This window comes from Nesoenas mayeri (genome assembly GCF_963082525.1).
Source record: "Nesoenas mayeri genome assembly, chromosome: 3".
NCBI classification, from domain to species: Eukaryota; Metazoa; Chordata; class Aves; order Columbiformes; family Columbidae; genus Nesoenas; species Nesoenas mayeri.
Window position 1 is genome coordinate 75,766,227 of NC_137544.1, and position 16,565 is coordinate 75,782,791.

Below are 16,565 nucleotides of genomic sequence, written 5' to 3' on the forward strand. Positions count from 1 at the left end.
TGGTGATAAGGCAAATTGCAAAACTTCTCTCTTTAACAAAGCCTTCATTTTGTAAGTGTGATTTGATTTCTGCTCTACCTTCCCACACAAAGAGGAGACTCCACAAAGAAACAAATAGGAGAGGTTCAAAAAAATCCACTAGTGATGTTGCATTTCCAAATGAAAGAGGGAGAGCAGCTACACAGTTGATGAGCAGCAGCACAGAACATTAAGAAGGTGGCTAGTGCATCTAGACCAAAAGTTCTAGAGTTAAAAACAATTCAGCAACCTAGGGCATAATGTACTTACGTCATGGTTGCAATACATTAATTCAGGTTTTTTTTGTTTTTTATTTAATTAACATTTAGGCTCATTTTGCCACTGTGTGTGACCCCTCTGCAAGTTTAGACAGTGACTTTGGTTTACGGTTTACACAAAGATTACATTTTTAATGATTTCCTGAAGTGGTCGAACAAAAGAAGTAAATAATCTGCATATTCATCCTCCTTTTATTTTGTGGAGGGAATTCTTTTACTTCTTTGCATTACTGCTTACTATATTATTTCTTATAATATACGGTGAAAAATATAAGAAATATAATAGTGCTGTAAGAAGCTTCTACTCCAAGCAAGTTAAAAAATAACATCGCAGAAAAAAAACAGTGAGTGCTCATAGGAGACAGTTTGTGTGTCCTAACACTTACTTGTTGAGAGTAGGAAAGAAATCCCGAATTTGTCATTGTGCATTTGTTTACACTAATGTGCTATTGCTTAATCAATTCACCAGCCCCCAGCCTGATAAACACCCCCATCTGTCTGTAGAGAGAGCCCAATCTAGCAAGGCTGGTAGTTAGTTGTTTTAGAAATTAGGATCTGGTTGGGGGGGGAAGTCTTCTGCTTGCCTCAGGGGCTGTTAACTGCCCCCTGTAATGTTCACTAGGGGCTACAGTTGGTACCAGCCCAGAGTATTTTGATTTTGAGAGGATGAGTGTCCAGCCTGCTGGAGGATAAAGATGTGTTTGCCTTTCTGTGTTTTGGATATGATCTGTCCTTCGAGAGGGAACAGTTTCAACCTTAAAACAGTTGTACTTTTAGGTATGTGAGGGTAGCACATGTGAAGTTTCTGTGAGAGACACCGTAGGATTTTCTCCCACACAGTTTCCTCACTCTTTATGACTTCAGTTAGATCTCTGAAGGGCCAGAGGGAGGGGTTTTTGCCCTGAATTTTGTTGAGTTTAAATTGGGCCAGAAAAGGGGCTAAATCAGTTTAACTTTACAGAGGAACATTAAGAGTATATGAGGCCAGAATTACTTGAAAAATAGAAATTAAGGGTCATGTTTTGTCTTAGATGGCTTGTGCACTGACGTCAGATTAACTGCACCCTTTTCGATGTGTTAGGCTGACAGTGCTGGGAAATCAGCCCAGGCCTTCTGACTCCTGGTAGCTTTTCTGACTGCTGGACTACAGACTCGCATGACAGATTGCATCCAGCACAGTAGGCTGCAGAAAGTAGTTAATGGAAAATAGGCGGCTTTGATGTTCACTTCTGGTGGGCCGATCCTCTGGTTTAAAGGCTAAACATCTATTGTCCTCAGCAGGAGTTTTCTTTGTGATAAGCTTTCACAAAATCTGTAATTTCCCATTCTGTTTTCTGAGACGGTGGTTTGCTCTATTTCTGCATTCAGTAGCCAACAAATATTTTGAAGAGCAATTTGTAATTTTCGAGTCTCTAACTTTGGATGCCACAGACTGGACCTTATTTCTCAGAAATTGCTGAGCATCTGTCCTCTTCTGCTAAAGCAGATGTCTCTAAAGTATTTCCATCAGAGCACCAGGAAGGCACCTAACCATAGTGCCCGCTTTCCTGAAGAAAGGGGCTAAGCACTGCAGAGATGCACCTTAGAAAACAGGCTCAGCTAGAATTAAAATGGGAGGTAGGGGGGGTTGGGAGGGTGAGGAGAGTGAGAGCAAATACAGTAACAGCCTATGATTAGAAATCTTAACAATGACAGTGAGTTCTGTTTAATTTCTAACTGCTTAAAAGCAGGCCTGGGGAAATGCTCTGCTTAGAAATGTCATGGAAAGTGCAGCTGGTCCATGGGCTTTATCTTGAAAAGCAAAGGATCTTTCCCATTTTGCAGTAACACTGCCATTTACTGGGCCATACCACTAGCAATTTGCAACAATGGGAGGGAAAAAAGCTGCCATTTGACCTAGAATGCAATTTTCAACTAATTAATAAAGTGACCATTAGTGCCCGAGGGGATAATAACAGGAATAAGAACAAATTACTGTGGGGTGCAAAGGAGGCTTGGGCATTGTATTGCAAATTTCTTATGGCACTATTCTTCTTTTTTTTCCTCACTAATACTTTTAAAGTGCCCCCACTCAACACTTGCTCCTTGTAGGACCCTTGCAAACCACATAAGAATTAGCCCTTCAAAGATCAATCAGGATCTAATTGTTGTTAACAAAGTGCCACCTGGAGAGAAATGTTACAATATACCTTCATTACAAAGCATTCAATCTCTCTCACACTCACAAGTCCTGGCTACAGTACAGACAAAAAGAAGCGGTTGCTAGCATTAATGTCAGGCACCTGCAATTGCTTGTAAAACACTGCCAGTCCCTGCACAAATATGCTCCTAACATTGCATGAGCTTCATTAGAACTGCTCTGTTTATGCTTCCTCATAGCAAATTTTGCTGGGGTCTCTCTATTCGCAATGCTTTAACAGGTCGCTGAAGCCCTCATGTCGATGGGGACGTTAGCCAAGTGCACCATTTGCCGTGCTATTTCACAGGCTCTGGGATCTGTTCTCAGTAAGGATTCTTCTGTATTTTATGGCCCCTGCTCTCCGGATCCCAAAGGCAAATGTTCAGGAAGCTCTCAGTGAACTGATTTTTAATGCCTTGGTTCCATTTCTCTGTCCCGTCAGAGATTTTCCTTGTAGGTATAGCACATTTGCTGTGGGTCCTGCCTGTGCTAGTACTTTGCAACTTCGATGGTTAAAATTCAAGACATTGCCAAGTGTCTGCCACTTAATTATTGGACACCTTTATGGCTACATGTTCACAGAATTTGAAGTTATCTGATATTGCTTTCATCTGTCCTGAAAATTTCCAGTGGGCTGCTTTATAGCAAATTGAAAACTACTGTCTGCAGACTTGCTTTGCTCATGCCTTGTTTACAAAGTCAGGGAGTTGACATGACTAAAAGGTAACCTGCTTGAGGAACTAAAAATAAGTACTAGTTTTTGCTCAGCTACTCAGTCTGTCTGCTGTGGCTATACAACAGCTAGTGCCAGCACAAAGAAGGGACAAAAACTGGTAGCTGGGAGCAGGTGAGCAAACAGAAGACCTTCCCTTTAGTGGAAGGACTTGCTCCACATTAAGGTGAACCCAGACACTCTTCCTGAAAGCTTTTTGCACTTTATTTTTTTTAAGCGGTGGGAGATATAGAATCATAGAGCAGCCCACATTGGAAAAAATCTCTAAAGATCATCTGGTCCAACCTTTCATGAGGTTGGACTCATCCCTGAGCCTAGATGAGATTATCTAGCACCCTGTCCGATTACATCATGACAACCTCCAGTGATGAGGACTCCACCACCTCCCTAGAGAGGTCATTCCAGTCATAGAGTGTTCTCACTGTAAAGAATTATTTATTATATTGAGGTGAAAACTTTACCGGTGCAACTTACACCTGTTATCCCTTGTCTTCTCCGTGTGGCTCTGAAAACCTCTGGCCTCTTTGTAGCTGCCCTTTAAGTACTGCAGTACTGTGATGAGGTCCCCTCTGAGCCTTCTACAGGAAGAAAAGACCTAAATCCTTCAGTCTTACTCACAGGACAGGTTCTCCAGCCCTTTGATCATCTTTGTGGCCCTCTTTTGGAGCCTCTCCAGTCTGTCAGCATATTTTTTGAATTATGGGGACCACAACTAGCCACAGTACTCCAGATGTGGCCCAACAGATGCTGAGTAGAATGGGATGATCATGTCTTTGTCTCTGCTAGTGATGCCTCTGCCAGTGGAGCCCAGGATTCCATTTGGTTTTGTTGCTGCAGCAGCACACTACTGACTTACATTCATCTTGTTGTTCACCAGGACCCCCAGGTTCCTCTCAGCAACGCTGATCCCCAGGCACAGAGGTCCTGGCCTGCACTGAGCTCTTCAGCTATGTTGTGCCAGGTACAGGACTTTGGTCTTGTCTTTGTTAAACTCCATACTGTTCTTGCTAGCCCACCCTTCCAGCTTGACCAGGTCTTTCTGTAAGATGGTTCTCCCTTCTGACGTGTCCATCTCACCACGCAGTTTAGTGTCATCAGCAATATAGATTAAGCTTTGGCAAGTGGGCATCTTACATTATGAATAGTGGCTGCAGTGAATCAGAATGAAGGCAGTGAACAGGAGAGGGAAATAATCTTTATTTCAATAAACATGAATGTGCTGCTTGTTCTGAGGATCGGGAAATTGGAGAGTGAAGGAGAGGTGAAAGCGCTCTCCTCTCTTCCCGTTTCTTGCTCAGACTGGCCACTGGGAATGCTCGGGTACCTTGACCAGATTGATTCTTTACTGCGTGTACATGGAGGCAGGAATATTCTGAAGATCTAGGCAGTGATGACAACCTTAGGCTGCCAGTTTTACTGGAGAAATTATCTCAGCATGAGACCCTGTCTCATACAGATATACATACAGGGAGAAATTGCATACTCAGTGTCTGTCTTGTTGGCTAACCAATACCAGTGTCCTACTTGCCTCATATTTTGGAACATATGTAGTGCAAATAGAGATACAGGAGATATTTTTTCTGATAAAGAGCACATTATACAAAACTAGACCAATCATTCTGGATCCTGAAAGGCTTCATTTGTTAAATGCTAATTCCAAATGTCCTTAACTAGCAGATACTAGCTGTATGTGCTCACTCTGCAGTTGTTTCTCAAACAGTCAGCATTATTGCTGCAATTAAAACACATGCTTTGAATTTTTCATTTTGACTTTGTGTGTCTTCAACCATCTTCAACTTCCGTGTAAGGAGAACATAAAGGATTTGTGTTGCTTTAACCTCAGTGAAGATTTGCCAAAGAACCAAGTGTCTGGTGAAATGGGGACAGTGAGGCTGCACGAAACTAGTAAGTATGTGCAAGCTTTGCTTATGTGTGGTGGAGAGAAAATAAAATCATCTTCTGTGACTGGAAGAAAGTCCCCCAAATGTCACTGAAGGAGCTGAGCTTTTGACATCACAATCCCCAACTTGCAGAGTGCCTCACAGATGGGCTAAAAGTCATTGATGGCTTGAAGCAGCACAGAGCATAAAATGGACACCTATCAGGAGCCTGGCTTCCTTGTGTTTGAAGTGAATGAAAAATCGTTCAGCTACTCAGTCTTTTCAGGTTAAAAGTGGGTTTAAATGGCTTTACTGGAGTTGCAGTGCTTATCCCTGGAGGTCAGCAACAAGAGTACGTGCTTGGGATGCCTTGCTACTTCTGCAAAAATCTGCAGTTTGCATGGGATTGTCTGTCCGGTGATTGGCATACATCCTGCATTAGGGCATTCTCACTGGACACATGTTTTCAGAGTTGATGAGTATCTAATTTGGTCTGCTGTAAGAGGATTCTGTCTAATCGGTAGGATATGGGACACAGTTAGGAAACCTGATTAATTCCCCTGCATTTCCCTAGAACTGCTATTTACTCACTCAATGACCTTGGTCATCTTGTGCCACCCCTTGTCACCTGTTAGAGGACAGTCTGCCATCTCTAGAAGTCTCTATGAAGCTTAGATCCACTAGGCACTGATTGCTGTAGTGGGTGTCCAGTAAGTATGTGGAATAGTACCCCTAATAACTCTGTAATGTTGAAGCCAGATGTAGAGGTGTACAAAACTGGAAGCCACTTGAAAATATGAGCAATTGACTCCTTGTGCTGGTCCTTGCTAAAAGAGGGCTGACAATATTCACCTCTGAGAGATATTATAGCTTGAAGAATGGGAAGAGAGCCTTATGTGAATGGGTTATAGGGCTGTATAGTATCTGGGTAAAGCTCTAGATGAGAAACTGTATTAATAAATAGTGGGGTGTACACAGGCTTATCCAGACTGCCAGTCTCTGAGCAAACCCATACTCTCCAAAGAAAGGCACGAGGAAAAGAGATGCAAGGGTTTGCCACCCCCAGAACAGCTTGGCGGTCCCCCAGGACTGGCTTCGCCAGAGGGTCTGTTCTGCTGACACAGGAGATGGATGTACATACAAGTCCCATTAGCATTGAAGGGAGGTGCCTGATAAACTTTCCCACACATTAGCAGAGGAAAAGTCTTCTACAGGTATCTCACAAGGTAACAGAAGGTTGTTTCTGCGTATGTCATTTCTTTCATGTTGGCGTGAGGTATAGCTGTGTGCTTACGTCATTTGGATGTATCTGCTTGACATCTTACTATCTGTCACAAAGAGGCATTTTGGAGCCGTCCAGCATGCTTTCCCATTATCCTCAATGCAAGTCTATAAATATACAACTTGTGTGTAATCTGTTTGCATACTGGTTCCCTGTCCCCTAGATCAATCTGTTGATTTCCAAGGACTACAGTCTCCTTTGATTCCTGGTATTTTATTGAGTGCTCTTCAGCAGGGATATATGCTTGATTATTTTCTTCCTTCTGTGGCTGTTTTTCTGTCTTCTGTAGCAATGGTTAAAGTTTATTTGTGGGCTAGGGAAAGTTATACCCCTTCTGACAACATGTTGTGGGGCTTTATTTAATCCTGTGGGGTATTTGGGTGCATTCTGTTGGGAGAGAGATGGAAGGAGTAAAAGAAAAAAGCTGTAGAAATCAGTGGAACTGGAGATCTAGAGTCCTAGAAGGTGGCAATCTGTTAATTAGTGTTCTTGGGAAAACCTGCCTGTGATGAAAATAAAGCTCCATCGTTAAAACCCACTGCATTTTCCTTTTCTGTCCCCGAATGTTGTTAACAATGTTGCACTCTGGTTAAGTAAAAATCTAAAACTGCAGTGAAGTGTTAGTAATCGGTTCCTGAGCAGATTCACTAATGCTATTCACTTTTCCCTGCTAATCTTCCTGTGTGAGTTATAACAATGCAGCACCAAATGAGAAGGAAATGTCAGGTTATGTTTCAGGGCCAGCCTCCTGCCCACCCTCCATCTGTGCTGATGTCAGTGCTTATTGGAACATATGCTGCCTGTTGCTCACTGACCATCTGTTAGCTGAGCTGATGAAGTGTTCCCGTTGCTGGGACAACCCAGCCCTTGATTGCCACTGGCACCGCAAACATTTTCCGCTTAGGTTTCACTTTTATCCCTGCTTTGGAATGGCAGCCCCGCCGTGGCACGGGTTACCCCATCCCTGCCTTTTCCCTCCACTTGTTGTGAGGAGCGCAGTCAAAATTCAAGTTACAAGTTTTTTGGCAAATGTAAAAGGCTGCAGCAGAGCTAACATGCCCGAGATAAACTGCTGGTGTCATGGGCTTGGATGCAGGGGCAGGAACACTTTCTGATGGGAGCCCGGGGTCAGGGGAGCACATCTGGTGGTGGTTAGAAAGTTTGTGTGATGAGACTGTGACTGGCATCACGCAGAAACACCGATACCCCTGAAGATGTCCAAGGTGACACAGGGAATTTTTGAGCTGAAACAAAACGTGGGAGATGATAGGCAACTTTTCCCTTGCTTAAGAGTCACTTGTTCTGTAATTGCTGTGTGTTGTAGTTGTGCCTGACAGCCACAAATCTTTCTGGCATAACTAAATCCAAATATAACCATTCCTTTACAGTATAGGCATCAGTTTGTGGAGTCAAAGCAACGTTAAACAGTAGTAGTGATAATAGTAGTGATAATAGTGATAATCAAACTGTTTGCCTGCATGCAGCTTTTTTGCAGTGCTGTCTGGTGAGCTTTTCCTCTCTCTTAAAAATGTCTACAAACGTTAATCAATCCTCTTGACAAGCCTGTGGGGCCAGCAGGTGGTATTCCCATTTTGAAGAGGGAGAAGCAAAGTGTGAGAGCTGGCATGAGAAGCGCGGCATGCCCACCTCCCAGCCCTCGCCTGCTGAGATCACTAGACCATATTGCCCTTCATTACACACCAAGAGCCACAGCTCAGCCGTGGTGCCAACAGGAGCTGCATACCAGACACCAGGGCCAAGTAAACTGTGTCCCGTAGTTATTTCGCTGTTACATGTGAAGGGAAAAGGGCAGCGTCTGATAAATGAACTTCATTGGTGAAGCTGACCATAACAGCTGGGGTAAAAAGCAGTGGCCTTTAGGGTGCAGAAAGTCTGGATGCTTGGTAGTGTTAAACATTCTGAAGCTGTGAAATGTCTTGGCCTCTCATTTTCTGCTTTGGTGTTCCTTGGTGTTTTGGTCCCTGAATATCAGCAGTCACTTCCAATATCTCTCAGGGCCAGCTCTGGGGACAAAGACTCTCCCATCATCCTTCCATTCCTCTCCCTTCCCTTCTGTCCAGCCTTGCCTCTCTCCTGTTTCCTCAAAATCATTTCTCATGTATGTTAGCCCTTTGCAGTCCCTACATAGCAAAAAGTTAACTTCTCTCTCCTCCAGCCTATCCTTTCTGCCTTCTATCACAGCCTTCTATCAATCATACCTGTAGCCTGGCCGGTCAGTTGTACTCTGGCTGGCATTTCTGCGAGCTCCTCTCGCTTCTCATGTTTCTAAAATTCTCGTCTCTTCTGTTCCTAGCACAAAAATCCTCTTCCTATTATTTTAATTCAACGTGGCAGATATCTGTACCATCTTTTCATAAGGCTGATATAAGCTCTTTAGAAAAAGGGTGATTTCTTTTTCACCCTATACACCAATTATTGTTTTAATTAAATGACTGAATAGTACAGTAACACTGTGTGCTCAGAGACTACATGACGTATGTGGTAGAGCTGGGTAAGATATGATACACACTGACATAATCCTAGGTGCTAATAATAATGTACTACTTCAGCATATGTTGCTATTTCAGGATGAGCTGTTACAACAGGCTGGTTTTATTCACCCTGGGGACAAGTACATGAACAAATTACTGCAAGGCCAGCCAAGGTGGGGATTTACATTGCCTCATATTCTTTGTGCTAAATGCCTGAGTGTTGGGTCCACAGCAAGGGTGAGGCAGTGTGTGGTGCTTTTGTCAAGTGGCAAGTTGGGTCTTACCTTGCCTTTATTCTGGTTATGATAAAAACATTTATTTGCAGTTTATCACAATTACCACAATGGAGCCTGAGCATTCTAAATTTATACCCTCTCTTGTGGCAGCTCATTTGGTTCCAGTCTGCTTTTAAATCCACTGTGGTGTCCTTATGTTTTGCCAGAATGGTGCAAACATGCCAGTACATAAATGAAAATTGGGCCAATCTTTTTCTCCCCTCCAAGAATGTCATAGCTTAGGGGGTTTCCTGGTTTTACAGGCATGGACTACTATGCATTTTGAATCAAAACAATGCAGAATTTAACACTTTGCTTTATGATTTGACAAGTTGAATTTCCCTTGATCAAAAAATGTGAAAGAGAACTGGTAGCATGACTGACCATCTACCCAGGCTCCAGCAGGACTTGCAGTTCTCTACTGAAAGTGCTGGGTTTGTGCAGGACAGGACTGCGTGTTTTGTGTAGATTTTAGACTCAGATTAAATAATTGCACTGATTTCTACATGTGGCTGAGAGGATAGATTACACTGTGGCTTTACTGAGTTGTATTTTAACAGTGAGAGCAGCAAACTAAAGACTTTCAGAGCTTTGAGATGCTACTAACTAGGTGAGATGAGGCATATACTTGTACTTCAGCAGAAATTTGTAATGCCTGAGCATTTCTAGGACAGGGTAGCAGCTAAACATCGTGTTAAAATTCCAGGTAGCATTACCCTTGCCGTCCTCATGAGCGGCTATGTATCAGATACTGTCCTGATTTTAAGTGGTAATGGAGGCCTCTGGTGCTGTGCCTGTCTACAGCACTGGAAGGCAAACTGTAGATGTTTGATTGCAAGCACATGTACAGGATTCTTAGATGTGTACACATAGCCTTGGCTTCCAAAAAGCAGAGGCATGGATATAGTTTGCCTGTTTGATGTTGCTTAGACAGAGGCATCAGAGGCAGTTGTGAAAGTGCTGTTGGGCTGCAAGGGAAGTTCCTCAGCCAGTCAATGTCTATTGATACCACTGGAGAAATACTGATTTTTACCAGCCAAGAACCTGATCTCTGCTGTGGCTGGAATGTTAAACATTCAGAACTCTGCTGAATCACAGTTTTAACACATTTCCTGAATCTGGATGGGCAGATCCTGTAAGAACAGTAAACACTTGCTTGCACTGCTGTGCTCTAAGCTTTGCAAAGCGGGGCTGTTGTGTGTGCTTTTGTGAAAAAATCCCATCCTCTCTGCAGTCCAGGGGACAGGCTGCCACTAACATCAGTAGCACAAGGATTTGCTCTGCGCTGCCTGGGTTCTGGAGATCACTCTCCGCACAAATTAATTAAAAGATGCCTTAGGTAGGTGTCCAGCCGGCACAGAAGGAACCCAGCTCTGTTACCAGTCTGCAATCCCCAGTTTTCCAGCTGTCACTATGTAATACAGCCTCCCCCTCACGTAATTCCTTCCTGTAGTCCAATAGAAGTCCTTTAAAGAGGGAGAAGAAAAAAAAAGAAAGAGGAACAACGAGCAAGTAATCCTGTCATACGATCTGCCCCAGTAGTTTGGGGCCTGTTTCTCTTTCAGGGGCTGTGAGCATGCTTTGAGGTGCACAATAGAGATGCCTTCTCCATTGACTGCGAAGCTCAATGAGCCAAACCGGGCAGCAGCCCCGGGAACAGCAGCAGCAGCAGCAGTGGTGCAGCGCGGTAATGGGCCCAACTGTTAACTGATTTAACACTCTGCCAGCTGCAGTCCCTGAGCTCCGAGAGGAGCGGCGAGCCTTTGAATATTACCTTTCAGCCAATTAGACATATGTCACTTCATAAAACCTTCCGTGTGTGCTCCCGTGGAGGGGAGGATCTGCTGGGGAGAAGGAGGGAGCCATGCTACCTGCGTCCCTCCCGAACAGACGTGCGGTCCGTCCCTCGAATGGGAATTTGCTGTTGTTTCTGGTATTATTTTCAGTGCTGATGCAAATACCTGGAGAGGGGTACGAGGGAAAGAGACCGACTCTCGGGGCTCCAGGAGTTTTTCAGACAGTCTTAGAGACTGCCTGGGGTAGAAGGATCTTACAGCAAAGGTGGGTTTGAGCCATTAGATTGAAATGAGACCCCTCTCATCACCTGAACACTGAGGAGGTTAACATCAGCATTTGAATTGGCCAGAGTTTGTTTCATATGTAAAAAACCTCCAATCGCAAAGGAACTTTGGATTCAGGTGAAACGAGTGAGTGTCCAGATACCAGAGAACTGGTGCTGAATGTAAAAGTTTTAGCCCAATAATCAATTTCACAAAAAAAGTACAAGTAAAATTGTGACTGGTGAGCAGCAGCTCAGGGACAGCACTGCAGGCTCCAACGGAGCAGCAGCAGCAGCTGTACCAGAGGCAGCAAACGTGGGTATGGGGTACCTGCATCAGCTGCTCCACAGCCACTGTCTTTAGGGGTGGGAAGTACATGGGAAATTAATTTTATAGATGCTCATTTTCAGAATCAGTGTGGAAGGCAAAAGTGTTTACATTGGTCACAGAAGAGATATACCACTTTTTACTCCTTCAGCTTGATTGAATATTTTTATTTCAATAAGGCTGAAATTCTTATTTCAGTCATGTCAGTGTCTTTATGCTTTTTATAGTAAAATACACAAAAATGCACTATTAAAATGAGCGTTAAATTGTGGTGAAATACAGCAGGTTATGGTAAATTCTAAATTTAAATATTTAGTATAATGTGTTTAAAATATTTTCATACCAAAAGTCAATTCACATTAATCACAAGTAAACGGTAACCAAGAAGTTGAGCCAAAATAAACAAGATGAAAAGGATAAGATAAATGTTTGAAGATTTTTTTCATAGCAATGTAGAAAGTCGGAGCATCCTGAGATGAGGGCTGATGGACAGAAAAACATCCATTTTAAAATCCTGGCCTGGAGCTTTCAGGCTGGCACTTGTTGCTGACACCGCTGGTGAGCAGAAATGACTGATCTAGAGTGGTGTGAAGACTGCTCACTTTTCCCACTGGAGGTGAGAGACCTGCATGGGTTCTGCACACCATCAGCCCTGGACGACAAACCGTGTGTGCCGTGCAAGAACAGGGGGGAATGGGTAATGGTTATCGCTTCCAAAGCCTGGGAGAGGAGTCCTGAAGCCAGGTTAATCGGCCGTGAAGGTGCAATGGTCTCTGAATACATGTGATCAACTTACTCAGTTTTGGCTTTCACAAGTTTATTCTGGGTTTTCTTTCTCAGTCTCTTCGGTCATCTTCCCAATAGGATTTAGACTTTTGGTGCTTGGTAATTGGGAAGTAGTGCTTGTCAAGGGCAATGAAGAAAGACATATTTTGGGGTGAGGGATCATGTTGGATCTAAATGTACAGGAGTATTCTTCAGGTATTCAGTCATTTTCACACCCGAAGAAAGGCTTGAGTTCAGTTTTTGAAAAAAGAAACTCTATTCGAAAAAACTCCTGCCTTGCAGTGTTTCGACTGGCTTCAGACAGTGGTGACAGGATTATGGGTTGGTAATACATAAGCTGAAATGAGATGCTCTTTGAAAGATCCCAGGGTTGTAGTCAGACAAATATTCTAAGCTGGCATAAGTTGTCAGTGTTGATAAAAGCAGTAGTTCCACAATTCCGCTGCTTCTGGCTGCTTGTTCTCACCCCTGTATTATTCTCTTCCTTTAACCAGGCTTTTATTTTTGCAGCCTAATGGTGAACTCAAGCCAATTCAACTGGAAATAACCTTTTGAGATTACTTCAGAGCTTGAGATGAGGCAGTTGAGGGGATGTAGGTGGACCCATATTACCCAGTCCAGTTCACTGCAAGACTACACAAATCCTTGTGACAGTAGACAACACATGGTACCTCCAAGGATAGAATTGAGCAACCAGAGCAGAGAGCAAGCAGGACCAATTTTTTTTGTTTGTTTTGTTTTAGCACGAGCTGTGTCCATTGAAGTCTGTTTTCCCATTTAGTAAGGACAGTTTTCCCATTTTAAGCAGCTGGATCATCTGCCCAAATAAGCCACTTGAGGAGATCCTTCAAAGTACAAGTGAGAGTCTTGTCCAGCCAACAGCTGGTGAGCCAAGGCCAGGTGTTCCTCTTACTCATGGTTCCTGTGGTCAAAATTCTTATGAAGCTCTTTACAGGTGTTTCTACTTCTAGACTTTGTTTGGATGTGGTAGCTTTCTCAGTGGCATAGCCCAATGGTGCTAATCATGTTTTTGATCATGACCATCACTTTATCTGATTACATAGTTTGTGGGTAAAAGGAAACTCTGATCACAAGTAGGTAACTGATAAGTTTAAATATACCATCAATAAATGCTGTGGAAGCATGTCAGATAATTGTTTCATAGGTCTTGTATAACACTACACTTCTTGAACATGTTATTTCAGATAACATGATTATTCTCTTTTTCATCTTTCACTGCCAAATTTTCACTGAAGTGACCTTGAAAACTCGGTTCCTTTCCACTATCAGTCACTTAGTTGGTATGACTTGGAACTTGCATATCTTTGTACATTTGAATCCATTACTAATGCATAAGCATTCATCAATTTGGCAGGAATGGACATTACACATCTGTAATTCATAAGCTTCAAGACAATTTTGGGTGATGATGATTCAGGCATCCACTGAATGTCCAAATTCCCTTTGGCATCTGTTGTCCAGCCATAACTTGTTGGATCTAGCAGAGTTGGTTCACATTGCAGGAATCATCTCCAAATTCCTGCTTAACAGTTTGTTTGCAGTTCATATTGGAATAAGCACTCTTTGCATGAGGGAAGCTGGCTGGAGTTGATTTCACCCCTTTTGGCAGAGAAGGGTAGATAATGGCATCAGTTGTTGCACTTTTAGGGACAAACAGATGGCATGTGAATTCTTGTAATTTCTGAAAGAAGCCTGATGAAAGCTCCCAGGGTTGTCCAAACACTGAAAAGTTATATTGATAATGGCATTTTCTTTGCATGAGTTCTAGGGCTCCCAGGTTTCCTTTGTCTGAAAAAGCACGAACAGCACTGCATCCCAAAAAGACATGCAGGCCAATCAGTACTCTGCGTGTGTCGGTCCCAGGGGAACACCCTATTATATTGCTGTCAGTGAGTGATGTTTTGTGTCTGTTTTCTGACTTTCTCATGCATTAGCCAAGATCTATATTACTGTGGGATTTTACCCATTGTTTGAGCATGCAGTATAACACACATCTTCCTTCTTTAATGACGCTTTGGGAAGTTCTGTTTTCTTGTGGCAGTCTTCAGTTAGTGTGAGACACAGCAGATTAGAGATGTGATGTACTTTACCTTTCTGATTACACACACACAATCTTTTAAGCAGGAATTTGATGAGGTTTGACTTGCCGATAAGGCAAGAGAAAAATTTGTCTCTTATTTGGATTTTGTGGCCTGCAGTTGTGTCTGTGAAATAAATGCTGGTAGCAGATCCTCTTGGATTTCTCACCACCTTTGTTGTTGTTGTCTGGTGAATGTTTAACAGTGTATTAACTTTATGACTTTCTGCACCTTCGTGTGGTTCAAATGAGCAGAGATGCCTTGTTAACACCACTCAGCCTTTGGACAAGTCTTTGTTAATAACACAGGCAGATGGGATAGTGATGGTTTCAGGGGGGCTTTTTTTTTCCCCCATCTGACTAAATAAACTAAGTCTTAGTCAAAGAGGTTTATCTGTTGCTCTGTTCTTGCTGATGGGCTTAAGTCTTCCTTCTATCCTGTTAGCATTGTATGAAGAAGCCATGTGCATTTGACTTAATTCAGTTCTGAGGGCTGAAAAGGCCACAGCTCACTCTCACTGCAGACTTTGATGTCTGCTGTCCCCTGTAAAACTGCTCTACACAGCACCACTTGGATGCCTATTGATTTTTTACTTGGTTGCTTTCAGCTCTGTGTTCAGCACTAAATTATCTTTGGCAAGCATATCCATCAACAAGTTGTCTGGATACGTGATCTGTTTTCCCTTTGTCACCCTGGCTGATACATACCTAGTGTCTCCTTCAAATTTGGTCTTTCAGGCTCCAAATGTTTTGTTTCTCAGTTGCAATATTATTTGTTGCTTTGCATTTTTTTTTTAATAGAACTTCTCTCGCTTTGAGTAAAAGTTGCTGTCATATATGGGTTAACAAAGACACTTTATGATAAATGCAAAGATCACTTGGTATACAAAGGGCCTTTTTCCTGCAGAATATTCAGAATTTAGATTATCCATCTGGTATTCTTCAGCACTATTATTTTGTCTGCCTTTGCTTTAAAGAACAAGTAGCAATACTACCAGTAATTAATGAACTGCTGTAGACACAGTTTTTCTATTGAAAATGGCAAGGTGCCTGGTTCTTTGCAATATTCCGTACTCGCACACTAGCACATGGTGTATTACGTTTTACAGGCGGTTACTAGTCCTTTGTCTTTTCAAGTATTGCTGGGGGAGGGGAGGGCATTGTTTTGGGGGCCAGTTTTTTAAAGTTTTTGGCTTTTTTTCTGGTGGAAGACATGTTCGTAATCCTTGGGTCCTCTTTCTTTGTTTTCCTAGAAGTTTCTTCTTTCTCAGCTGTTATTGCCTTACTCCTTTGACCCAATGGCATCCCAAAAGACCTATTTTTGGCCGTGGTTGTTCATACTTCTCATAATCCTGAGTCTGTGTTGCTTCATTTCTGTTCAAGCCTTTGGCAATATCCTGAAACATAATGTGGTTGCAGATTTAGGCAGCTTTCAAAAGAGTATTTGCAAATGAACGTTCAGATGTGGCTTTAGGTTGGAGCTTGGACTTCTGAAATTGTGTGAAGTGTGTGTGTTTTCTGTGCGGTTTCAAAGATGTTCATTCCTCTTCTCTTTCCTGCTTACTTTTATTGATGTGGCATTTAATATTTCAAATCTGCAATAAAAGATACATGTATTGGAGGCAGCAGTGAAGTTCAACATCGTGTAAACATAAAGAAAATAAGCTTATGTATAATAAAAACTGATATTGTGGCATTCCATTTTCATTTGGTGACCTTCTTGGAAAAGCTAACCAGATTGACTGTTGTGATTTGTCCTCAAACTGCTAAACCACATAGATAAGTTCTGTAACAACAGCCAAACCACAGAGATAATGAAAAGTCTGCTGATTCATACAGATAAATCCATCCTAACTCAAAATTTACCACTTCAGATGATACCACTGAACTACCCAGAGTCATTGAATAAGGGGGAAACTGCTGTTATCTCCAGCTCAGCAAGCACTCGAACAGTAATAGGAGGAGGAAGACAGATATTCTTTATGCTATCCCTGACTTTCCTTAACCAAGTAGAACATGTGACATTTTAGCAAAAGGGCAGAATTCAACAGCTGAGTAAGACACAACAGCAAAATAACGCAAAGATGGGTTCCTCTCAGAACAACTGCTGTCATTCAATGCTTTGTGTTATTCAACTCACTTAAATTTCTGATATTA

At 42.6% G+C, this 16,565-nt stretch overlaps 1 protein-coding gene across 1 annotated transcript in view; it reads left to right on the forward strand.

Annotated features, from left to right (window-relative positions):
* The window catches only part of FAM120B (family with sequence similarity 120 member B), a gene marked incomplete at its 3' end in the record, with an annotated part of 63,680 nt that extends 54,670 nt beyond the window's left edge, over positions 1–9,010 (forward strand). The window contains exon 10 of the mRNA XM_080342110.1: positions 8,959–9,010. Coding sequence (XP_080198236.1) covers positions 8,959–9,010 — 52 coding nt within the window. The remainder of the gene's footprint in view (positions 1–8,958) is intronic.
* Between the last annotated feature and the right edge of the window lie 7,555 nt (positions 9,011–16,565).